General features: G+C 35.7%; 1 protein-coding gene across 2 annotated transcripts; it reads right to left on the reverse strand.

Moving 5' to 3' along the window:
- Positions 1-58: 58 nt before the first annotated feature.
- On the reverse strand, positions 59-24,583 carry GNPDA2 (glucosamine-6-phosphate deaminase 2). 2 transcript variants are annotated; one of them, XM_074274567.1, is made up of 8 exons: positions 24,402-24,581; positions 22,841-22,999; positions 20,261-20,362; positions 18,286-18,468; positions 15,475-15,659; positions 12,725-12,899; positions 1,162-1,272; positions 59-191 (listed from the first exon to the last, which is right to left on the reverse strand). In XM_074274567.1, exons 2-7 carry the CDS (start codon positions 22,962-22,964, stop codon positions 1,211-1,213), a joined length of 831 nt encoding a protein of 276 aa, XP_074130668.1. In that variant the 5' UTR covers positions 22,965-22,999; positions 24,402-24,581; the 3' UTR covers positions 59-191; positions 1,162-1,210. The 2 variants fall into 2 exon arrangements, with proteins under 2 accessions (XP_074130668.1, XP_074130667.1); XM_074274566.1 differs by lacking the exon at positions 59-191 and having other exon boundaries at positions 220-1,272; positions 24,402-24,583.
- Between the last annotated feature and the right edge of the window lie 1,540 nt (positions 24,584-26,123).

The raw sequence follows: 26,123 nt of genomic DNA on the forward strand, positions 1-26,123 counted from the left end.
AAAATTCTACTATTATAAACTGTTTGTAAATTTAGCTAAAGCTATTATTTTACTTACCAGATGGGGTTCTAATAAGTTGAGTAAGCAATTTAAAATAGTTTTCACTTTTTTCCCAAGGATATCATGAGCATAAACTAATAGACTGAAACAAAGCATCTCAAAATAGTCCTCATTGTATTCATGTAAAAGACCTGAAAAATAAATGCAAATTCACCAGAACTATCAAAAATTTTATGATTTAATTCTTGGAATGTATCCAGAGCATATTTATTTCTTTTCAATTACCTTCTGAAAGTAAAAGTTGTAAAGGATTATACATTAGAAGCTTAAAGTTAGTTAGAAAATAACCCTAATACTTGAGCTTACATAGTAGTAAATGATTTAAGCTGCTATTGTAATGCAAAACAGATTATAGTAAATTCATTTTATACATGCCTATCAATTATTTAGTATACTGATTTGTTATGAATTAAACTAATCATTGATGCATTTTAACAATCTAAAAAAACTTCTTGTGTATAAAGATCCTAATTGCCAAAGTACGTACATAATTTAAAATCATGAACCTGAGGAAGTAAAAGAAAAAGCACATTTTTTAAAAATGCTGTGGCAGAAGCTGCATAAAAAACATGCTCATAAAAAGACGCCTTTCTAAAGGAAGTAAACTGTATAGGCACTATCTTCTCATATCAAATTAGTTTCTTTTGCCAGCATAATATAACAGGACTTGAAATGCCCAATTGCTACTGTAGTAAGATGCTTTTAAGGCAACCACGTGCAAAAGCTTATGTGAAAATACATTAAAAAATGTAAACACAGCTTTCCCCAAAGTAAGGATTGTGCAACTATTATAGTTCATATTTTTAACAATTGCCAGATCAGCAGAGTATTGAAAAAAATCATAAATAAATATCAATAATCAACAAATGAAGGATAAATGACTTACAAAATCCTTGTTTTCTTAAGTTATATTCCATATTAGGCAGACTTTAATTTCTGATGAACAGCTTTGAAAGCTCTCAATCTAAGAAAATGGACTTAAATTCTCATCACATGGAATGTTTTAACAATATATAGATACTGGACCTTTAAATTACAATCCTCCAAATTCTATGTATTAAATATTGAGCACATTGCATAGCAGGAAATTTAGTTCACTACCTATAAAAATGTTGTTCTGTTCATTCAAGGAGAATTTCGCCTCAGTCTTTCAGTTTTCTTCTTTCATACTGTAGAGTGGGTCCACAAGTTTATTATGCACGTGCATTAAACCTTAAAGGAGAAAAAAAAAAGTACAGTTCTAGTTGTAGTTAGGTTACCAAATGAGATATTTGCCAGTGATTAGCACAATGCCTACCTCACAAAGTATTGTCTTTTTCCTTCTAATAGTATTTTTATGTATTTCTCATTTCAATTTTAATACCAAAAAAAATTTTTTTTAAATACATAGAGGAACGGCAATACATCACAACAGCCAATTAATACAAACATAAAACACTCAAATGTGGTAAAAATTTTGGCAAGATTAGGTGTTGCTCAAAATAAGCCCAACCCAGATAGACACAATGCCCCAGCTCGGTATTTTCAGGAAGTTTTTTTGTTCAGTATTCAAACCTAGTGGTGTGAAAGATACAAAAGAAATGCAGAAGACAGGTTTTTCCTATCCTCAACATTCAGTTCATTTAGCCAAATTTCATGCAGAACATGAAGCTAGATGAAGATAAAGTTTAGCCCTTGTTCTCATGGAACTTAACAGACACAAAATACTGCACTGGAGAGTTATGGAATCTGGGATTCAGTGAAATTTGGAGAGAAAGTCAACAACTGGGCATCAGGAAGGATGTCTGAGGGGCTAACTTAAATTGGGCTTTAAAGAAGGAAGAAACAAAAACTGAAGAAGACACTCTAAGGATGAAACTGAACAATGAGGGGCTGGAATAACTACTTGGGGCAGAAGCATATGGAGGAAGTAATATGATAAAGGTGGAAAAATTAGGTTGGTGGTGCTAGGCTGCCAACAAAAAAAAAGTTAATGATTGTAAAGGTTTTAAGCAAAGAAATGAAAGTTATAGAGACATCTATATAAAAACAAAGTCTATCAGCTATATAAAAGATGGATTAGAAATTGCCAGATCACAATACCATGAGTTGGAAAATGGACAGAAATTTTTCTTTTTTCATTAGTATATCTTTTTAAAATTCAAGATAGCTCTTTAAATGCAACAGTTTAAATAAATTCAAATTGGCCTAATACCAAATTTACATTTTAATGTCAAATAGCCAAAGATGTAGTGATTAATATGACAGTTATAATTCTAATAAACTATTCATACTTTGGAACATATAAATATTTTAAAACTCAACAAATATCTGTACATGTATGCAAAATCACATTCACTCATAAAAAATTGGATCTTTGGAGATCTATTCATAATTTTAAATTCATAATTTAAGATAGGTGCTAACCTTTAATTAGCTATGAAAGGGGACTTATTAAAACAAATTAATGACATGGTTAGTTTTAAAAGTAAAAGTTTAAACGTAAGTGATATTAATCAGTTTCAAATTTGTTAGATGCACCCATTTGTACTGGGAATAGAAATAGATATAGTGAATGTAGTGGGCCTCAGAACCACAAAGACCTGGGATTGAACACTTACTGAGTGATGCTGGGCATGTCACTTAACCTCAGAGTACTCCAGGCAACTGTCTTTAAGACTATAAATGACAGAAAATGTGCAGGCTTCCATTGGTAGGGAATTTTCCTCACCTGAAGTTTTCTACATCAATGAAAATCCAGGTCTACTCCCTATCCCTAGTTACAAAGAAAAATTGAAATGCTAATTAGAAATAATTCTTAACTAATCATCAAAACAGGTCTCTTAGGGTCTTTTATGAGGCAAAATAATAAATAAAGTGAAAAAATTAGCTTAAAAATCTAACTTTTCACGGATTCAAATTTGTCAATTAGTAATATTTTATTTTATAATATTGAAAGCCAGATTTCATTTTGAAAATAGAACTGGAGGTGGGCCTGAGAGACAAACACTAAACCTTTTTTTAAATACAGATGCCAAAATATTTTCTTAATGCATCAGATAGGTAAGATTATGTTGCTTTCTTGCTCAGGAACCTTATGTATATGTCTCCTCTACCTAAAGGACAAAAAACAAACTCCTTTGGTCCTGAGGCCGCTCAATGATGCATTAACAAATAAATTGCTGGTGCAGAAAAACCCGAGTTCAAACCTAGAAGTAGACGGTTTTTAGCATGTGCCCCTAAGTAACTTCTTTATTAACCATCTGCCTCAGTTACTTCATCTAAACAATAAGCATAGAACAGCACTTACAGGTTTTGAGGATCCAGTGAGATACCTGTAAAATCTGTTGCAGATTGTAAAGTGATATGTGTGTGCATGTATGTTACATGGATCTAGAACACACAAAAGTATCGACGTATAGGCTATCTCTGAGCTCCAAAGGTCACATGCTTTCTCATCCTTAACAAAGTTTGCTCATGGGGCTCCCATACATCATTCCCAGGTGATCTACCCCACATGCTGGGCGGGCCAGTGTAAGGAAAACACAGGAACACAATGCTGATCCCTCCTCTCTCCTTTTCCACCTATACATACTTTATGGCATATACCCTAGCAACTAAATATCTATTCACTCATTTGTTACAACATTCTGGGCCAATGTTGAAGACCCAAATTAAAGTTGTGACTATGAAAGGAGAAGTGTTGAATTCAAGAAATGCTGTACAGAAAGAAATATCAAGAACTTACCACTGATAAAAATAATTAAGTTTGAAAAATGCCAATTATACAACTTCATTTTAAGTTTTATGTATACAATAATGATACTTTATAAAAAACATAGTAGCTTTATAACCACCAGTAACACACTATAAATGGCATTATTCCCATTTTTAGGCTTATTAAGTGACTTGTCCAGCCATAACATGCTGCCTATTTACTCAACCACATGACTTTTACAAGGTAAAACCTAGAGACCACGATGTGGAGGAAGAGGGAGAATGGGAATTAACATGAGAACCTTAGTCAGGGAGTGGTCATCCCCAAAACACAGGTCATAATATACTTGGACTCATCACAAGATGTTATTATGTATTATTTCATGAGCTTCTTGAATTGCTGCAACCAAAACAGGGAATTTATCATTTTCTGTCTGACCAAGCTTCCAGAGGTAAGTCTCTCAGAACTTAATCAGTCCATCACCAAACTCTTTTCTCAAAACTCTGATTGATAGGTACGGTAGAAACATCTCCAGTTCAGGAAATAGTTCCTATAACACAGAGGGCTGATATGGAATTTTAATTTTCTTAACATATACTGGAATTATTTGCCAAAAGCAGAATAGGTAATAATCCACAGACCTATTTTCATAATTTCATGCTACATGAGATATAAAAACCAATGAAGTAAAATTCTATTCTTATTCTAATTCTCAGAAACAAGAAAGCAGTTCCTGGGGGCAGAAATCATGGTAACCTTGGGAATTAGTGACAATTCCATCAGAGAATTTGTGTTATGGGAAGAGGAAGGCTTATCACAGTCTGCCATGGGCCTGTGGAGGAGGAGAGCAGATTCCCAAATGTTCATTGCAAGAAGAAAGCTGGCCAAAAAAAATACCATGGACTAAGATTCAGTAGAATTGATCCCAGGAATGAAAAGCTCTCAAGAATTAAAAATTCAAAAGTACATAAAACAGAACAAGTCTGAGGAAACTTGTCTACACAGATTTTTAAATTTTTACTATGGTGGCTATTGTACACGTTTACAGTGACCCACGCTACTCTCCTTCCCTTTGCAGCTAGTTCAGCACTTTCCCCCCTTCCTAAATCCTGTCCTTATACCCAGGGTTTATCCTCCAGTAGCCATGCCTTAAACAAAAAAGAGCAAACTTCATGCCATAAGGCATATACAGGTACAGGTAACAAAAAAGAATAAGCCAGTGAACTTACTTAACTTCATAATATGGAAGTTTATGTAATATGTATAATTGTATTTATCATATATATTATTAAACTATATTATGTATTATTATATATAAATATATAATATATAAAGTTTAGAATATTTTAAGTTAGGGGAATTATACATAAGAGAAAATTGTGTTGACAAGGTTAAGGGCTAGTTTGTGGAGATTTTTAGTTGATAACCAATTACCTATATATAAAACTATGATATGGAAAATTGACCATGAACATCATTTGTCAAGTCATTTGTATACCAAATTAATCCAAAAACACATAATTCAGTTTTGTTTTGTTTCTGGCTTTGTGATACAAGTGATTTTTCTTTATTTTAATTACGTTTTAGCATTATGCTTGACTCCTGCACTTCTTTTATATCCTATTCGTATTTTATGAAAAATTTCCCCCAGACAGTGGCTAGATATTATAATCTCTAAAGTATTGCTACTGAGATTCTCCTTTGTTAGAACTAAAAAAATTCTGTGTGGGCAGGGCATTTTTTAAAGTGACATAAAAGCTCTGGTATCTATTCAAGCTGAAATTGTCTCTGGTAGAAATGTTAGTACTTCAGTGATCTATTAGCAAATTCCCATGTCTTTAGTCTAAATATCCATGCCTTAGTCTAAAAGTCATAGCCTCGTTTCAATTTCTCAGGGAAAAAAATAAAACACTTGATGTCCACCTGGAAATAAATATTTCCAGGTGACCCTATCAACAGATTTAAAAGGAGCAAAGCAGAGTCTACTTTCCAGCTCATTGGGATCTGTCAAAGCCTGCGTCTAGGTGCCAGGTGTGAAATCAGAACAAAATTTTGTGAAAAATGTAGATTTACCTGTGTAAAGATACATCCAAAAAACTCCTCAAAATCAACCACAATGAATAAACCTTTATTCTGTTTTTTTCTCCTTTGTGCTACATCAAGGAAGAGACCCAGAACATTTTTATAAAGGCCACACAGTCTAGTGTGCTAAGAGTTTAGTAATCTGGATCCTATACTTAAATCACTCTCCTCTTTGGGCCTGATTCTTCCATGTATGAAACAATGGATGAGAGGTCAAACTTGATGTCCCATACACACTCCAGAACCAAAAGGTCCAAAACAGAATGGACTGCCCTCCCTGAGGCCCACCCCCTTTCTGACTTCCCTTTCAAGGCTCCCAAGTGGGAAGCCCTGAAGTTCCTCTCCCTCTGCCCATAAATCCATTCAGTCATACCAAATCTTTACATTTCTGGTGCGTCCATCAGCTGGTCAAGACCTTAGGTCAGGGGCCCCCTCAATGGTCTCCTTTCTCTCCTCCATCCTCTCAGGGCCTTCTTCCAGCGCAGGTCTGACTGGAATTCCTGCTCAGACACTTGGCGGCCTCTCATTGTCTCCAACCACTCAGATGAGTTTTTCTTGACCCAGCCTTCATTATCCTATTTTGGGTGTCCATCTCTGGTCTTCATTGGGGCCCTCACTGCCGTGCCAATGTATTTTGGTCCCCAGTGCTCTTTCACAATTTCCCTTGGGAATCGTCCTCTCTTCCTCAAGCACTCTGTTCTGCAGCTCAGGCTCCTGGCATCCTCCCTCTTGTGCCTCACGTTTGTTGGCACAGACACCCCCCCCCTTCCTACTGCACACATTTAAACAGATGCTATCTCTACTGTCATAAGAGAGCTCTTTGGGCTGTTTTCTTTGAGTAAACAACCTGTCACATAATAGGTACTTAATGTTTATTGATTCTCTCAAACATTCTGGCTCTAAAGTTCAACAATATAAATTTAAAAAGTAATACAAATAACAAAACTTGTGCACTTCCTTCCAAATAATGTGTCCTGGCTGTCTTGCTGTTTAATCAGCTAACAGCTACTAACAAGTTAGTAGATTGTGTATGCACTAATACTTTTTAATTCTAAAAATTAGTATCCCTCAGTGACCGACAAGTTGTGTCTAATACTAAGAGGGTCTCAATAAATTATCACTAAATAATGATGAATGATAATTAAGGTGCTATTAAGCCATTAAAATATTTTGCAATTATAAATAAAAATGATACTTTTATTGAATAAACAAGTACTAAGAATTTAGGCACAATAATAAGGGCATATTATCATATAGTTAAATATGTAAAATGAAAATAATTCACCTTAAGGACTCTCATACAATGTCCATTTGATTTTCCAATTGGGTAGCACATCTCTTAAGTTTTTGCTTTAAAAAAAAAATAAATAAACTGAATTGTATCAGTTGCATTGCATTATCTTAGTTCCTTCTATCAACTACAAAGAATTAAAAGCAGTTTAAATTCAGTACAAAGTTACTACCACAGTTAACTTTGCCTTCTTCCTATTTTACGACCAATGCAATTTCACTTCTACTTTGGGGAAGCTTGAGCTCAGTAAGAAATGGGAGAGTAACCTCACTCTGTGCTCTTCATACTCTTGGGTCCTGCCCTAAATCCCTGAGAATGAATTTAAATGTGGTTAAATATGGACAGTATTACTCCCTAAGCTTCATTTTGATATCATTCTGATGTTTTCTCATACTTTTTTCAAGTATATAGTTAAAAGTATTTTAAAACGAAAAATGTTATTTTAAAACTAACTCCCCCCTCCCCCCCCGAAAACAAACAGTAATATACTTGAAATAAGGATCCATTAGACACAAGAATCTGTTGTCAATTTTACCTGTCTCCAAAGTATAAAGGACAAAAATGACAATCTTGGAGATTACAAGAGAGTGAGGGAAACTTGTACTAATGACATTGTTATGTCACTCTTGTACAATCTGTGTCCCCATTTGAGCTTTTCTTGACGAGTCTGCTATCTTCTACAGCTCATTTTGCAGAAAAGGAAACTGAGGCGGACAGGATTAAGTGACTTGCTCAGGATCATCCAGCTGGTAAATGTCTGAGGCTGGATTTGAACTCAGTTTCTCCTACCTCCAAGGTTGGCACAACCATCTGCTCCAACAATCATAAGCAGGATCGTTCAAGCATCTTCTCTTCTTTACTGCTTTGTTTTCAAGATGTAAATTAACCTGGCTTCCCTTTAATTCGGTTTTAGAGGGCATCGGTGCTAGGTGATTATTCATGACATTTTTTGTTGGTTTTCTTGACATATGTGAAACCTATAGACTCCTCAAATTCCTATTTCAGTGAAACCCTCTCCAGCTAATTCAGTCCTTGTTCTTGATTTTATTTTCCCAACGAGATTGGAGTAGCCGGACAAACCATTTAACTGAAGTTCTCCCATATAAATGTACTATTGAGTCAAGAGAGGTAGGAAATGTGAAGAGTTATCACTTCCCTTTTGGAAAAGGTCTAGGAAGAAATATTTCTGGGAACTGGAGGTAACACATTTGTTTGACACTATGACCAATATTCAAAGAAGTAGAAAAATACAGACATAAGTATAAGCAAGACAGCAATGGATTAACTAGGAGAAATTTTTCTTAAAATATAGTAACTGTAGCTAGAGATAAACCACAGATTTACTAAAATCCCAAAGAAATGGACTGATTTTCTAATTTGTTGAAACTGCAATCTGTTATGTGCTATAAAGCAATAATGAAGCATCTGGCACCAGATTAAAAAAAAGATTACAAATTTTTTTTTCAAAAAGATGAGAACTATTGATACCACAGTATTCATGCTATTTCGATTGTCAATGACACTGAATGGTTAAATACAAATACTATAAAAAGAAATATTAAATAAAAGGAATAAGGAAAAAGAAATCAAAATTTTAAAAATTGGGTGTGGAATCACCTTGTTTTAGAGCAGGGGTAGTGGAGTTTTGGAAACTATTATAGCATTGGAACAGAGTTTTCATTTAGTTTTCTTTTGGCATTTCTTAAAAGAAGGGGAAAAAGAATGATGTAAATGGTTTCCTAGTCAAGAAGGAAAATTAGATTACTAATCCAGGTTGAAAATGATAAATATTCTTATAAACATTTAGAAAAATCAACCAACATAACAACAAACATAATGGAATAGCTTCAAAACAACTCTGTAACCTGGATTGATTAGAAACAGACACAAAATTCAGATACACAGAAACCTATTTAAAAATAGGTGGAGTTTCCTGTTGATTGAGAGGCAGGTAGTGTGGCTTTAGTGGAGAAGAACCTGGCCTTGCAGTGTGGCCCTAAGAAAGTCACTTAATCACTTTAAGGTCCTTGTTTCCTTATCCAAAGGGCTTAGAAAGGAAGATTCTGGAAAGATAGCAGAGTCCATAAATTTCAAGCTCTCCCTATCTCCCACAAACAGAACAAATTTGAGTCAACAGACTGGGGAAAAACCAAGCCGATTTGGGGTAGAACAGGGTCCTCCTGATGTACCTCAACAAGATCTGGAGAAAGACCCCAGGCCAGGAGTGACTTGTCCGAAGTGCAAACACCTCCAGGCCACCAGAATCAAGTAGGGACTAGCCCCAGGGTGAGCTGGGTGGGGCTGGAGCCTCAGGAACCACAGAGTGAATTCACCTCTAAGACTCTTTGTCCAGTTAGGGTCCAGGAAGACTTGAGGGAACATCCTCAGGCCCAGCTGTGCGTCTGAGCCATGGCCCTGGCAGAGAAGGAGCCAGCACACAGAAAGTGCAGATATGGGGGTGGGAGGGTGGAGACACTTCGGGATATTTACAGGGATGGCTTTTGGTTTGGGATTCCTGGTCAGAAAGGAGAGCTGAAGGGAAGACACCTTCCCCCCCACCCCCTGATTAAAGGTTTTTACACTAATACTTATTAAAAAAAAAAAAAAAAAAAAAGGTGAATAGGCACAGAAGAAAAAACTCCACCACTGAAACATATTATGGGATCAGGGAAGACCGGGGTTCACCTTCAGAAGATACTTTAGTAAAAAAAAAAAAAAAAAAAAAAAAAAAGCTGCCCCAAAATATAATTTGAAATGGCTCCCCACCCAGAGAGAATTTATAGAACTCAAAAAAGAATTTAAAAAATCAATTGAGAGACACTGAGGAGAAATTAAAGGAAAAAAATCATCCGAGAAAACAAGATTATGAAAAAATATTAACTAATCAGAAAAGAAGGGTCAGAGTCTTAAAGATGAGAATAACTCTGAAAAAGAATTGGTCAAGTGAAGCTACAAGAGACCAAGAAGTAACAAAACATTTTCTTTATAGAGAAAATAGAACAGAATGTGAAACATGTCATAAGAAAAATGACAGATCTGGAGAACAGATCAAGAAAACATAGTATTTGGATTGCCAGAAAGTTATGCCCCAAAAAGCAAACCTTGACACAATAATGCAGGATATAATCCTAGAAAGTTGCAGTGAAGAACAAAAGAACTTACAAGTAAATAAAGAAAAGAAAGGCACTCATGAATTTCTTCTAACATACACTCATTTTTAAATTGGAATGTGTTGTTATATATTTTGAATTCTCCCTGATTTCAGCTGGGCACATGATAATGCTCTTTTGTTTCATTTTCTTTTGTATTATTTTCCTGTTTTTCTTATTCTTTTCTTCAAACAAAATAACTTTTTCTTAATAAATATTCTTAAATAAAATAATTTTTTTCTTAAAAAAAAAAAAAAAAAAAAAAAAGGGCTTGGAGTTTGTAGTACTTTTCAAGAAATATTCCATAAACCAGTGCTGACCAAATGGCTACAATAAAGAAAGATGCTACTTTAGTTTTCATAGGAAACTGACACACTAAATCCAAGATGATATATGAGGAAGCAATATGGTATAATGGTAAAGAAAAATTAAGAATCTGAGGTCATCATTTCTAACCTTTGCTTTACAACATACTAATTTTGAGAGATTTCTGGGTCTCATTTATAAAATGAGGGATTTGGACTAAAAAAATACTCTTAAATATAGAGTTTCAGCACTCTTTACTACTATGTAATTGTATATGAAAGAAATATCCTCCACTTAAAATTATTTTTTTTAATTTTCTATGAAAACTCCCTTTCTCCAAAGGCAGCCAAGTAGCACAATGGGAAAGATGCCAAGTCTAAAACCTTAGAGTTCCAATACAACCTCAGATATTAGTAGCTATTACCCTGGATAAGCATTTAAATGCTTGTATTCCTCAATTTACTCAATTGCAAAATGAGGTCAATAGAAACTACCTCATAGAGTGTAAAGAGACTGGCACAAAGCAGATGCTTAAAAAACGCTGGTTCCTTTCTACCTTTCCCTTCCAGGCTTCTAAGATCCTTGAGTCCAGGAACTGTTTTGTTTTTGTTTTTATACTCCCAGAGCTCAGCACAATGTTTGGCTCTTAATATGTACTAACAAATAATTGCTAAAATTGCAACTAAGTATTTTTGCATCAATCAATATAAAAAGCCCCTGCCTAAGTACCTATAATGTATCATGAAAATCTGTTCTTTTTCCCAAGTCACATGATATTTAGAAAGAAATCTGAAGGAACAAATAGGAAAATGTCAGGAAAAATTGCAACCAAAAACCATTTTATTCAGCACTCAATACTGTAATGTTCACTTATTTAACACACATGTATTTTTCAATTACAATGATGTTTGATTTCTTGATGATGCTGATGCATTTGTAGCTGGCAAAAAGATGAAAAAAAATTTAACATTCAAATCTAAATGGATCTTTTCTCTCCTATATTCTTAGGATCAAGCAAATTAGGGAATCAAAAGTAATAAAAGTATTATCATAAATGTCATGTTTTGTTATGATTGATCTATTACTATCAATGAAATTTAATAGAGAAATGAAATTGTGTTCAAAATAAACTTTTTTGCTTACACTCAGAAATATTATAAGGAAATGCATTAAGAAATTCAGTATTCCTGTTACAGCACAGTTGATAAAAAAGACTAAGTAAAATAGACATTCCATTTTTAAGCAGTTAAAAGAACAAAGAGGGAAAATAAAAAAACTTCTTACAAAAGTTTGCACTTATAAAGGTTAACTCATGACATTCAAAATTTTAGTCCCCATTTAAATTTGTAGTTTGAACATACTTTAAAATTTTCCCTATGAATTTTTAAATAACTGGTCCCTTGAAACATACTGATATCTTTAATGAAATTATCATTTTTACAAAGTGTTCATTTTCCATGTCCCTTTTCACATGTAAAAACTGCTTGTACAAATCTAAATATTGTGTTTTAATAATATAGATATTTATTTTAAAGAATTATGCTCAAGGCAAAAGCAAGAAAATTCCCAGTTAAATCTGAAGTAGTTATTAGCTCAATCCATTTACTTTCATTTAAAACTAGCAAAGCGTGTCAAGGAAAAAAAATAACACCAAATATAATTTCAGATGTTCTACAAACAGCACTGCTTAGGAAAATTTCAAAGTAGGCATGATATTTGTATCATAACACTGAATTCAAATTAATGAAACTCAAGTTGACATGAACTTTCAATATGGGTGAGAATCCAAACATGTAAAAACCCAAAGACCAACAGCAGAAGAAAAAAACTCATCTAACTAAAATGGTAAGTTCACTTTGGGCTAAAATTTCCATATGGAAAACTGAGCCACAAAAAAAAAAAGTACAGATGGAAAATCCTCCTACTGCTGTCCTTTTTCAAAGTGAGAAAACAGAAACAAGTCATTCATTCAGCAGCCACTACTGCTTTAATTTGGACATTCTTCTTGAAAACATAGGTAATGTGCCAGCACAATGCCAGTTTTCAGGAATATAGGGCGGGATTTAATTCCGTCGCCATATCAAAATGTAAATATACCAATAACAAATCACATATAGGCAACTTAAAGTCAATGCTCACCTTTAAAGTATTTCACAGTTTTAACTCTTAATTCTAAGGTAGCATCTTCATCACATACAAAAATAGTTCGAGGATGCTGCTGGAAAGCTGAGACAGTCCACATATGATTGACTCCTTCCTCTATTGCCTTGTACAGTGCAAATGCTTTATGTGCACCTGTTATGAGAATCATTACCTGGAAAACAGTGAATGTCCATTAAATTCCAAAAGCCCCTATATAACTTAAATGGTTAAATTTAAATGGTTAAAGTTAATTGGTAATTAATAAGAGGTTACAATCATCTTCCAAAAATTATACAAGCACATACTCTGCAGACATAGAAAAAGAAGTCATTCTACCCAATTCCTTCCATGAGATAAACATGGTCTTGATACTCAAACCAGGAAGAGAAGGAACCAGTATCTCTAATGAATACAAAAAAATAAATAAACAAATAAAATGCTGAATATTAGCAAAAAGGCTATAGAAGCATATAAACAAAAACATACAAAATATTTGCTGTGACTGGGTTGAATGTGCTTTGTACTGTAGATGCTAGATGCTATTATTATTACTGTTTTGATTACTATTCGATGATAGTGGAATGGAAAGGGATTGAAAGAAGAATAATGTGAAGAAATGCTAGAAAGGTAAGCTAAAGCTAACCTGTCAAAGCTTCTGAATGCCAGCTCCAGAAATTAGTACTTGCTGTAAATAAAAGATGAAATGAAGCAAAAAAGACTAGTCAGAGATATTAGCGAAGAATGCTTTGCAGGATGATAAAGTGTGGTTGAAAAAAGACCAAGAATAGAAATAAGGGATGAATGTAAGAAGTATTATTCATTAAGTTTAAGATATGAGAGGCAAGAAGAGTCAAAGATGACTCTAAAGTTTTAAGTCTAAGTGACAGTATCATGAAGAGAAACAGGGATTTTAGGATTGGGGCAAATTTGGGAAAAGAAACTGAGAATTGATGTGTTCACTTTTAACTCACTTTGAGTTGGTAGCAGTATATGCAGATAAAGATGTCCAATGGAAAGTTGAAAATGTGGGACTAGAATTGAGGAGGACATCAAAGTTAGACATAGATCTGGGAGTTGTAAGAGTATAGAGATCACATTTAAGGTCTAAGAAGAGGTACTTTCAAGGGAAGCATTCTAAAAGGCAGAAAGTCATTGGATGGTGGTAAACACTTAGGATAGAATGAGCAGCCTAAAATGCTATAAAAAGTTAAGAGAATCTCCTATTTCTTAAGGATGACACATTTTTAATTGTGTAGCTGTCCATAAAAGCCAGATTACAAGGGATTGAGGGTGGCAAGAAAATGGAGAAAGAGAATAATTACAATACTCTTTTAGCACATTTAGCAGTAAAGGGAAGGGCAGAGTTATGGTGAAACCCTGGGGGAGCAGCAGGGTCAGGGAAGGTTCTAATAGGACAGGGGAAGCTTCTGCATGTAATTAAGTAGGAGAGAGTTGAGAAGTAAAAGAAGCAATAGGCATAACAAATGGGTTTACCTAGACAAGGAGGAAAAAATCCATTTATCCTCTGAAAGAAGAAAAATGAAGGAAAAGACGGATGATTGGCAAGTTTTCTGTGTCTAACAGGAAAGAGAAGCTTTTTCAGATTTAAAAAAAATTTCCTCAATAAGGTAAAGAAAAACACTTATTGAGAAAACAGAGTGGGGATGGAGAGGAAGAACATGAGGAGAGACATTTGAATATTTGCTGCAGGGAATAAGGTAGGGAGAGGCAGCCAGGCTGTACCACCTTGAAGCTGGGACCCTTACCAACCATGTAATGTTAAGCAAGTCATTTAGCCTCTTTTTGCCTCAGTTTCCCTGTTGCTTCCCCCAAATAGAATAATAACAGACACAACTCACAAGGTTTTTGGGAGGATCAGATGAGACATCTGTACCTGGCATGCAGCAGGCGCTATTATAAATTAATATCCTTTCCTTTCTCCTTAGGAAGTAAATATAATAATGAGGAGCCATGAAGACACACATGTATTTATAATGGGTCATGGTAACATGGTACTATTTTCCCAGCATCACTTGTCTTGTCTGTTGTGTCAAAAGAAAGAAAATCTGACAGTGACCAGGGTCTAATTAATTAATCATTGTGTTACTTTCCTAATAAGATAAAAGACTAAGTTCTCTCAGTTTTACTGCCACTCACCTTTTCTAAGTGACAGGATCTATATGATCTATTTGTTAATAGCTCAGAGTTAACTATATTTTTTTACTTTTTATTCAAAAATGTTATGTTACTCCAAGATTGTGTTTTCTTAAAGCAAATTTAAAGATTAATTTTTGACTGCGAAAATATAAGAGGAAGTTAAGGAAAGAGGAAAAAAGTTTAAAGAGTTGGCTTCCTTTTCTGTCAAAGATCATTATATAACTACAAATGACTTTTCAGAAAGAACATACTAAAATATCTTATCCTGAAGAGTCTAAATACTAAGTAGCATTCCATTTCTGTCATAACTAGTTAGCATAACACAGGCTCTAAAAACAAGATCATTTCATTGAAAACACCCAAGAACTACAAAATTAAGAGTTTAGTTCAAGCAGAAGCAGATAAAGTTTTGTTATCTATAAACCCTCCAAAATTTACTTTGGTTGAATTTAAAAGAATGGGCCTTGTGACTCTTAAGAGATATCAGTTATTAAAAACTGAAAAACAAAGGGTTAAAACAAAGGATTAAAACTATTTATCACTCAACACCAGAACTTCAAGGAGATATGTTAAAAGAAGTGAATTCTTACTTCTCTAGCATCCATCACCGTCCCCACACCAACTGTTAGAGCCATAGTTGGTACTTTTGATAAGTCTCCATCAAAATATTTGGCATTTGCCAATATGGTATCCATTGCTAGAGTCTTTAATCGTGTCCTTGATACTAAACTGGATCCCGGTTCATTGAAAGCAATGTGACCATCTGGACCAATGCCTTTCAAAAGAAACATAAAATCATACATAGATGTTTACACATAAAAACGAATAAGGTTTGCCAAAATTTTAAGAGAAGGAAATAATAAAATTCAAATTTATTTTTGTTTCTTTTTTCCGAAGATTGTTCCTGTAAACTTTTGAAATTAAAGTATTAAAATCCTTTTAAGAATCATTAAATTCATCTACTTTTTAAGTCTTTAATTTCTGCCTTGCACTGGCAGAATTATATCAAAAGTAATATATAGTTGAAAGAAGTAAGCAATTGACTAAAAGTCCAGAGATCTGGGTCATTTACCGATAGATCTTCCACTACCCGTGTAACCTATGTTACAAGGTTATTTGTAGCACTGCATGCTTGTTTCTTAATCCGTTAAAATACAGTAATACAATAGACTAGATCATCTCTAAAATACTTATGAGTGCTAAATGTATATGATCCCATTGAAATGTATTCTCTATCAGAAAGTACTCTGTAGTGAAATTTTTTATTTCCTTTTAATTAATCTAAACCTGTGTGAATTGGTGTAATAACACTTCTACTCCTTGTTTATAAAACAGAAATGCTATCCATACCCAGGAAAAAAACTGATTGTGTCTGAAAACACAGACAGAAAATATGGGTTTTTTTGGAAGGGGAAGATCTACGTTTTTTTTTGTTTTTTTTTTTTTCAACAACATGAAATGTTTTCCATAACATCACATGTGCTTTTTTAAAAGCTAATTTGGTACCTAATGAATCTGTACTTCAAACTTTCTCCTAGCATATTTCTTGATTTCTTTAAGCAACCAATTGAGGAATACTTACCTGCTGTTTTATAAATTACAATATGGTACTGAACAACTAGAAAATGAGGCAAGAAAAGATACTTTTCTGGAAACTTAAATTTAATAGAAAGTTTTAAGACAGTAAGATAAATATGCAGTCATATCTTAGAAGAGGATCATTTCACAAAGAAAGGATTTATGTGACACTAAAATGACTACATTTCCAGATATAGCTGGAAAGATTTTCTAGCAGAGTTGGGAGTCTTTAACTAGAAATCTCTCCCAAATAGTTTTTTAAAAATTCACAGCAAATCTAAGCATGGGACTTTCAATAAAATTATCAGTGATCTTTTTACAATGAAATGCAAAACTTTTATTTAATAGATTTTTTAATGGTACCTTCATAGATTGACTGCTCATATTAAATGTGGCTGTAAAATGCAGACCAGGAAATACCCTAGATGATTTCATTCTGCATATACAGAAATAGTGAGAGTAAATTAAAGAGACACTAACAATGTGTTCTTCCACTACAACAGACTCAACTGTTATCTGGAAATAGCACAAGGAAGCAAAAAAGAATACAAAGTAAGCAAAAGCTATGTTCATGCTCTCAGTTTCCCCTGGAGATCCTAAATATGAGGAAAAAATAATTAGCCCCTAATCAAAATTCTATCAAAAAGTTATTTGATGCCTGGGAACACCTCAGACCAAAAAGTTATTAAAACTCTCCTATAACACACTTTTTTGGAAGAAAGTCTGAAGAAATCTATGGATTCCTTTGTGGAATACTTCTATATGCATAAAATAAAATCTTTAGGATTACAAAGGAAAGCACTTATGCGAAAGATCCATCAACAAAATGTTCTGACAACAAACTCCCTATTCCTGCAGGTTAACGACTCCTTCCAGGCCTCTTGCTCTTCTTCCACCACTATTTGACGAGATGGCACTGTCAAAGAGCGAAAAGAATGCTGGACTGGCACCAAGGACCAAGATTCATATCCCGGCTCTGTCACTTACATGCTGTGATCACAGGCAATTTACCAAGTCTGAATGGAGCCCTTCTGCAGTCCTTCCACACAAAGCCAGACCTGGGAAGGAAGGCGACTCCATCTCAGGTCCCCTCCCTCTGCAGAAAGGCCTCTGCCACTTTTCCTGACCAAGGTCTGGAGCCATCTCCAACCTCAGGGAACCACACAAAGGCCCCTCCTCTGCTTGTGTCAGTTTCCCTCTCAAGGCATGGAGCTGTATCTGGGAGCAGGCCAGACTCCCCGACTTCTCTCTTTTCAAATTTGTCAGGATTCGGTGCTATCTAAGTCAAAGGAGCCCGAGTTTAAAATACGAACAAAAGCTTGTCTACAGGAGGGTGATGGAGGGGAGAATGGGAGGGTTCCAGATATTCAATGGGGTGCATGATCAGAGGGATGCTGAAGGCAGCTGGACCAGCTGACCAGAGCTAAATGTTAAAACTTCTGTGGAGCATCTGTACCACAACTAGCCACAAACACGCAAATTAGAATTTGCTTTATTGTTCTGTTGGCTGCCTGCACTTAATAGGGATAGAAAAAAATATTAATTGTGCAGATTAAACTTAAGTATAGCATAGATACAGATGAAAAGTAATATAGCATACACACGCACACACACTCTCTCTCTCTCTCTCTCTCTCCCCTTTCAGAGAGCTAGCACACCTATGAATCTAAACACATTAATCTAACCAAGTTGTCTTGGTTATATTAAATTTATTGAATACTTTTGTTGCAAAAAGATATGGATGTTTGCTGAACTACAGTTTTAAATTAAAAAAAAAATCTTCACACAATTATAATGATAAGATATGATTTTTTTGTACTTACCTCCAACAAAAAGATCAATTCCTCCAGCTTCTTCTATTTTCTTTTCAAATGCATCACATTCTGCTTGTAGGTCTGAAGCATTTCCATCAAGGATGTGAGCATTAGCAGGATCTATGTCAATATGCTTAAAGAAGTTATTCCACATATATGAATGGTAGCTCTCAGGATGATTTCTGGGAAGTCCTAGGGTTAACAAAGTCAATTTGATAATAAATTAGGGCACCATACTTCTACCTCTATGGTCAGGTTCCTTCTAGCATTGTAACCTTAAAAAACATCTTATAAACACACTGCTTTTGGACATCATGCTTATGTTTAGTCATATTTCGTTACTGAAAAGTTCAAATATAACATTTTAATCAAAATAACTGGCTCAGGTATGTTAGTTTTAGAACAAGATATTTCACATGCTATTGTAAGCAGTTTCTCTTTTGTTTTCCATACATAAATATATCCTATGAGCATCTTAAATCAGAAATTTATCCTGATACCTAATAAGCATGCTGAAATGTCTTTAATAAGAAGCATATTAATATGCACATTGATTCTTTTTAGTTCTTTGAAAAGACATTTATTTAGAACTTCTCCCTTACATTTAACTCTTCTCATAGCTTCTGATTCTCTCCAGGAAGATTTTCTCTAGTTATCCAACTTTGAACTAAAGTAAATCAAAGAATTCCCAAACTATACAGTTAGAAGGGACTTTAAAGGTTGTATGAGGCAGCTAGATGGTGAAGGAGATACAATGCCAGGTCTGGAATCAGGAAGATCCAAATTATGGTCCAACCTCGGACACTTACTAGTGTGAGAACCTGGGCAAATCACTTAATTCTGTTTGCCTTGGTTTCCTCATCTGTGAAATGGAAATGAAAATGGTACCTTCCTCCTAGGATTGTTGAGGATAAAATGAGTATAAAACATTTAACACAGTGTCTGGCACATTGTAAGCATTTACATAAATATCAGTTGTTATGATTTATTATCTAGTGTAACTATACCCCAGATCATGAAGCCATGTAGAATACCCCTAAACATCCTCAGGTTTTACCTGAAGATCTTCAGAAAAGCACCTTCACCATCCATTTAAGCCCATTCCATTCTTTAGACTGCTCTAATTCAAAGTTTCCTTTATAAAGAACTAAAATCACTCTCCCCATAATTTCTGCCTTCAAGCAGAACAAATCGAATGTGTCTTCTTATACATGACAAACACTTCAATTATTTAAAGATTGTGATTGATGTTTTCTCCAAGTTAACAATCCTTAGTTTCTTTTAACCATCTATTCCGGTTACCTTTCTCTGTATCTATTTCCACTTATCAAGGGCAGTTTAAAAATGGGGCATTCAAAATTGAATACTTAGCTGAGGCTTTAGGAAGGCTTAAAAAAAAAAAAAAAGCAGAACTATTATTTTTCTCACTAAGAACATTATATTCAAGCAATGTAATCTAAAATCGCATTTGCTTTTTGGCTGCCACATCTTCCTGCTGATTCATACTTAATTTCATTAAAATCTGAATTTTTAATGTAAATTTTTTCAGCCAAATATTTCTTATCCTGTAAAGAGAATTGAATTTTTTAGCCCAAGCATAGAACTTTGCATTTGTACCTATAACAGCCCCTTAGTTTCAATATACCTTTCTAGTATGACATGGCCCTTTTTGATCACAATTCTGTTAAAATGTCATCCACACAATTTAACAATACACCAGGAAATTTATTCCAGTGATATCCGGAATTCTTAATAGAAATTCCCAGAAGCCTGGAAACTCATAGGCAATACATGTTACTATTTAAAGCGTGAAGTAATATATTCTCAACAAACCTCCAAAAGTTCAAAACTTACATACACTGCATAACAATGTAAGATTACAGATTTTTATTTGAACTCCAAAGTATAATCTGTTGATAGCAGAAAACAAAGGACATGCAATTTTAGGAATTTTTAATATCATTGAAAAATGTAGCTTACCTACCTACATATTCATCCATGTTAAAGGTCTTTACATATTTGAAGGAAAGGTCTCCATTCTTGTGATATTCTATTAGTTTTTTATAACATCCCAAAGGTGTGCTTCCTGAAAAAATATATTTTTTAAGCAAATGCATAAAAAATATCAGCTCCATCCTAAAAATTGGATTTCAGTTCTAGGATGAAAAGAAAATGTGTTTTGTCACAGCAAGTTGCTGAGGACAGCCAAAGGAATATAAGAAATTCAAAATTATTTCCCCGGTTTGGAAGACCTTAAGAGCCAGGAGCCAAATGACTATCCTGTGCTTGGAGTCAAGACACTTGAATTAAAGTTCTAGTTTTCTAATCCAAGAAATATGGATGTTTACACTGCTTACTTCAGTGGTTGTTCTGAGGAAGGCTTGCTATAACTTGGTGGTTATACAAAAATGCAGAACAAAGAAAAGCAGGAAGACCAAGATAAGGAGAAAAGGAAAATAGGCTTTGTAAATGTTACATATATATTTAGTGCTGAGCCAAATTTCAATTTTAGATTATTTTTAAAAAACACACTTGTTCAGTCATTTCAATTGCATTCAATTATTCTATGGTCCACTTTTGAGTTTTCTTGGCAAAGACACTGGAGAGGTTTGCCATTTCCTTATCTGATTCACTTTATGGATGAAGAAATTAAGGGAAACAGCTAGGTAAAGGACCTACCCAAAGTTATACAGCTAGTCAGCTCAGTGTCCTTCTCAGTACATAACAGACTTGTTACTTTTCCCCCTAAACTTTCCTTATCTTAAAATGAATTTGCTAGGCTAAGAGCCAGGAAGATCCAAGTTTAAATTTTGAGACTGATATTTATTAGTTGTGTGACTCAGCACACATCACTTAATCCACATGTGCCATAATTAACTCCTTGGACTTAAATCTGTCCCAGACAGAATTTTACTCATGGAGTTCCACAAGCTGAGAAATGTTTCTAGAATACTGTGGAAAAGTCATTTTAGGAATTTTGCTCTTAAAGATCTAGATCTAAGGAGAACGAAAAAACAGAAGTGATTACCAATGTTGTAAGAAAATTCACTGTCTTGTTAGCTTCCTAACCTAAGAAATATTTTAAATAATTTAAATAACAATGTTTTATGATAAATTAAGCAACTTAAATGTCTTAACCATTTTGCATTTTTTCTACCCAATAGTCACTTCAATAAAGATTGAACGTGTAGTCTGGAGTCCCCAGTATTTCAGTAATGTGACTAGGCTGAAGTAGTTACAGTTCTGTCCTGAAAAACTCCTTTGGTATAAGGTAATTGTCATCATTCTCTTGTAAAACTTCAAGAAAAGAGGGGGAAAAAGACATAGAAAATGAAAATGACTAAAAGAAAATATAAGAAATAACTCACATATATCACTCAAGTTTGAATTATTTTACATACATTATCTAATATGATAACATATCTAATATAACAACTCCATGAGGTAGTTCCCATAGGTGTTATCTCCAGTATATAGTGCTATGGTTTAGAGGTTAAATAATAAACGGATAATAGTACCTACATCAGAAGGCTCATTAATGAAAATAAAATGAAATAATATAAGATGACTTGGAAACCTTAAAGAACTATATAAATGTCAAAAGGAACAAGGCAATAAAGTGAAAGTGAAATGAGAATCAAATTTGGAGGCAAAAGACCCAGGTTCCAATCTCTACTTGGGCACTACTTGGGCAATCTCTCTTGGGCAAATAATCTCCCTGGGCCTCAGCTGCTTTGTGGGCAAAAGAGAAGTGGAAGTATAATGATTTCTAAGGCTACTTCCTTGTAATTCTCAGTATTATTGTTGGTAAATGACTTGCCAGTGGTCACACAACGTTAGAAGCAGGATATGAAATCACTGTGTACTATAAAGCTCATCCTCTGGGCCATTTTCTTTTACTTTGATGCTGACCACAATGGGGATTTTCTAGGCAAAGATACTAATGTTTAGTTTGCCATTTCCTTCTCCAGCTCATTTTACAGAGGAAGAAACTGAGATAGATGGGATTAAGTGACTTGTGCAAAGTCATACTGCCAGTATCTTCCCGATTTTCGATCAGGCCTTCTATCCAACATCTCACTGCCAAAATTCTCACTTCTTATCAGTTTAACCAACCTGAAAAATAATAATAATAAAAAAAAAAAAACCTCCTCCTTCCCTTTCCCTTCCCCCCCCAAAAAAAAAAAAAAAAAAAACAAAAAGAAAATGATACCAAAAAAAAAAATCTTGTGAAAGTAATTGAGTACTGGATGAAAAAAAGAAAGAAAGTAATTGAGTTCTCAAGATAGAAATGTCTAATACCATTTTAATGGATTCAAGGCACTCATTTCTTCATTTAGATTTTTGTATCTCAGGAATGTTTCTTTTTTCATTCTATTACAGTACAGGCAGTAATCATGTACTAACTTATTTTAAAAATGAGCAAGATAAACATAATATTAACATTTTCACAAATCTTTACTTTTTAATCTGCAAAAAAATTTCATCATTTTTATATTTACATATATATATTATACATATTTATATAAGTATGTATAATTATTATTATAAAAAAGTTTGTTACCTGTTGGTAAGCCCAGGGTAAAATATCTGTCCTGTCCTGGTTTGAACTGGATAATTCGATTACAGATGTATTTGGCTGCCCATTCACTAGCCAAGTCATAATTATCAAGAATCACGAGTCTCATTGTGGTAATACACAACTCCTAATTGTACTTCAAACCTGGAAAAATTCCATTGTAGAGCACTTTAAACGTAGCTTATAAATACAAGCTATGTTAATGATCGAAGAAAAGAATAAGAATATTACTTTTAAAACGTATGAATATCATAATAACACTAACTTCAAATATCTTAAATACAGAAGCTTCAACAGAATTTCTCCCTAAAAGAGAAAATCAAATACCCAAAAACATATTAACCAATCAAGTTTTAAGATTTGATTAAAAAGTCGTAATTTTCTTTTTTAAAAAAAAAGCTTTTTTAATATTTTAGAAGAATTGCACATGTTGGATTCCCTGGGAAAGGGAGAAAAAAAATTGGAATATAAGATTTTTCAAAGATGAATGCTGAAAACTATCTTTGCATGTTTTTGGAAAAATAAATGAAACTTTTTCCAGAATACTCTTTATAAAAGGAATATGCAAATTTCCCCTCCTCTTTCCTAACCTGAAATGCATAAATAGTGGGTAAATAATTCTGGTAAAAACAATTAGAGGATAACAGATAAAAGGATGAGCAATGGGTGTATTGCTATACATCCAGTAGGAACAGGCCAGGAACAGGCTGGTCTCTTGGGCACGCCAAGAATGACACAACCACAAGGTCAGTTACAATATCAACAATATCAACCCTGCATCTCCCGGGGAGCAGAAGCTTCTGACCCCAACGTAAGAAAAGCTCCTTACCCATCAGGACAGAGTCAAAGGGACCCCACTGTTGGGACGGTTTAAAAAAAAAAAAAAAAAAAAACACGAGCCGGCGCTCCTAGTGGACTCCACCATCATCAGGTGCATTTCCCACGGCCTCCTCCCCTACTAGTCATCCCCGGGACTGGGCAGCCGCAGCATTTCAGGGAGACACCATCGTGTGGGGGCAGAGAAGAACCCTAATTTACTTTTCACTGTCTGGTCCCTAGCAGGAGGGAGATGATAGTAGGCACCCCCGCACCGGGACACCCCAAGAATTGCAGCTTGCATAGCACTTGGCTGACAACGATCCTGCGGGGTAGGTGGCCCACTTAATTGCTCATCACCAGGCACCATTTTGCAGAAAGGAAAGCTCCCCCGGGACAGGGGCCGCTGGCTTCCCTCTTCCCCACATCCCCAGGGCCCCCGCATACAATAGGCATTTAGTATATGTTCGCCGATTGAGGCGAGGGGGACCTGCCCACTAGGAACCCCGAAGGGTCAGGGTTCGGGTTCGAACCCGGCTTTCCTGCCTCACATTCCACCGCTCTCTCGCTTCCGCGATCCAAGCCCGGCGAGCCCGAGTCGGGAGAGGAGAGTGAGGTTCGCTGCGCAGGGGGCAGCGGGCGAAGGCGCCGGGGTCTTTCTCCTCACGGGGAAACTGAGGCCTCCCCTCACGGCGCTCCGGGGCCCACCCCGCCTCACCCTCACACTCACCGCCGGACCCGGCCGCTGGAGACCTCCCCGCGGAGCTCGACTGTCAATGGAGGAATGGACAGGGGCGAGCAGCAGGCGCGGCAGGCGAGAGCTGGGGCCGGAACCCCAGGGACCCGGATGGAGACTGGAGCAGCAGGAAGGGACGGAGCAGCTGAGCGCCGCGGGATGCGATGCGCATGCACTCCGCTTTCTCGCCCCCCGGGATCCTTGAGGATGGGAGCGGCCAATTAGAATCGGCTCCGGCTCGGGGCGATTTTGATTGGCTACTTTTTATCCTCTTGTAGCGCAGGAGCCTCTAATCCGCCTCAGAAGCCCCTGGACTGGCCTGGGAGCTACTGGTCTCCGGGAGCCCCAGAACCGCTATGGGGCTGGCCTATGGGACGGCTCCGTTCCTCCCTTTGGAGCCCACTGGTGTTCTGCCCAAAGAACTGCAAAGTGTAGACGTGGGGGGGAGGGGGGAGAGGGAGAAAATCTACCTCAGTCAGACTCTCCGGGACTGACCAACAGATCCTAAGCCGAGTCTGCTTGGTCATTGTTTGGGCCCTGGCTGCCTCAAAGTGCATGTCTACACCAATTGTTTGGGCCCCAAACCCTCCTGGTCCTACTTTGTGGTTGTTTTGACTAAGGTGGACAGGCCATTGAGGGCCTCTTACCAAGCCCTCATCCCTGAAAGGCTGTTGCCCTAATCAAACAAGACCTTCGAGACCTTGACTCGCTAGACCTCTTGCTGCTTCCAGGGCCACCCTGATCTATGTGAATGAAGCAACCTATAACATAATATAAATATTTATGGAGGCATTCTTTGAGGTGATAAGTAACTGGAAACAAAATAGATGATTAAACGTTGACCAATGACTAAAATATTGTAATACACAAGTGTAATGAAGCATTACTCTGCTTTAAGACAAAACAAATGTGATTAAAAAAAAAAAAAAAGATGTGTAATCTAAAAGTGAAGTAAAATTAAATCTGGGGACTGTTATGGGCCAGAGCTCTGAACTTGAAACAAGAATTCTTACAAAGTATTAAGTCAGTGAAATTGATGAGACAATGGTTATCTAGTTTAGCCCGGTGCTCTAAGTTCAGCATGATTGATTTCATCTTACAACAAATAATGGTTTCCTAGTGATATAATGATTGGTTTATACTCAGTGTAGAGCTGAGACAAACTCAGCCAAGGGAGGCAGAGACAGATTCATTCCACCTTTGTGTGGCTGGAGGCTTGGACTCAGATTCACTTCATCTCACAGCACCGTGGTGGTCTAGTCTTCCTGCATTTTCTCCACTGAAACCAAGTCCCCTCTGAAGGCCACAAGAAAGCTAGCTGAGCACCAGGGGAAGGAGACAATAAAGACTTCTGGACTTCAACACCTGGCTATTCTCATGGTGATTACTAAACTGAAAAGAAGGCTGCTCCAAAGACCTCCAGAAAACCCACTGAAAACAGTTCCAGGGGACTGTAGCAATACAAAAGGAAAGAACAGCCACACTACAATCTAATGTGAAAATTCCAAAAATATAATGCCCAAGTTTGTCCCCAAAGAAAGGAAATGGGAAGATATCTCCTTCCTCACTTTTACAAAGATAGATGAGTATGGAATATTGCATATAATGGTTATTTTGCTATTTTCCAATATTTAGAGGTCAGCTTGTTCAATCCTTTTATTGTAGAGTTAACAACTGTAGCCTATGGAAATTAAATAACATGTCCAAGGTTAGCAA

The sequence above is a fragment of the Sminthopsis crassicaudata genome, chromosome 6, assembly GCF_048593235.1.
Source record: "Sminthopsis crassicaudata isolate SCR6 chromosome 6, ASM4859323v1, whole genome shotgun sequence".
Classification (NCBI taxonomy): Eukaryota; Metazoa; Chordata; class Mammalia; order Dasyuromorphia; family Dasyuridae; genus Sminthopsis; species Sminthopsis crassicaudata.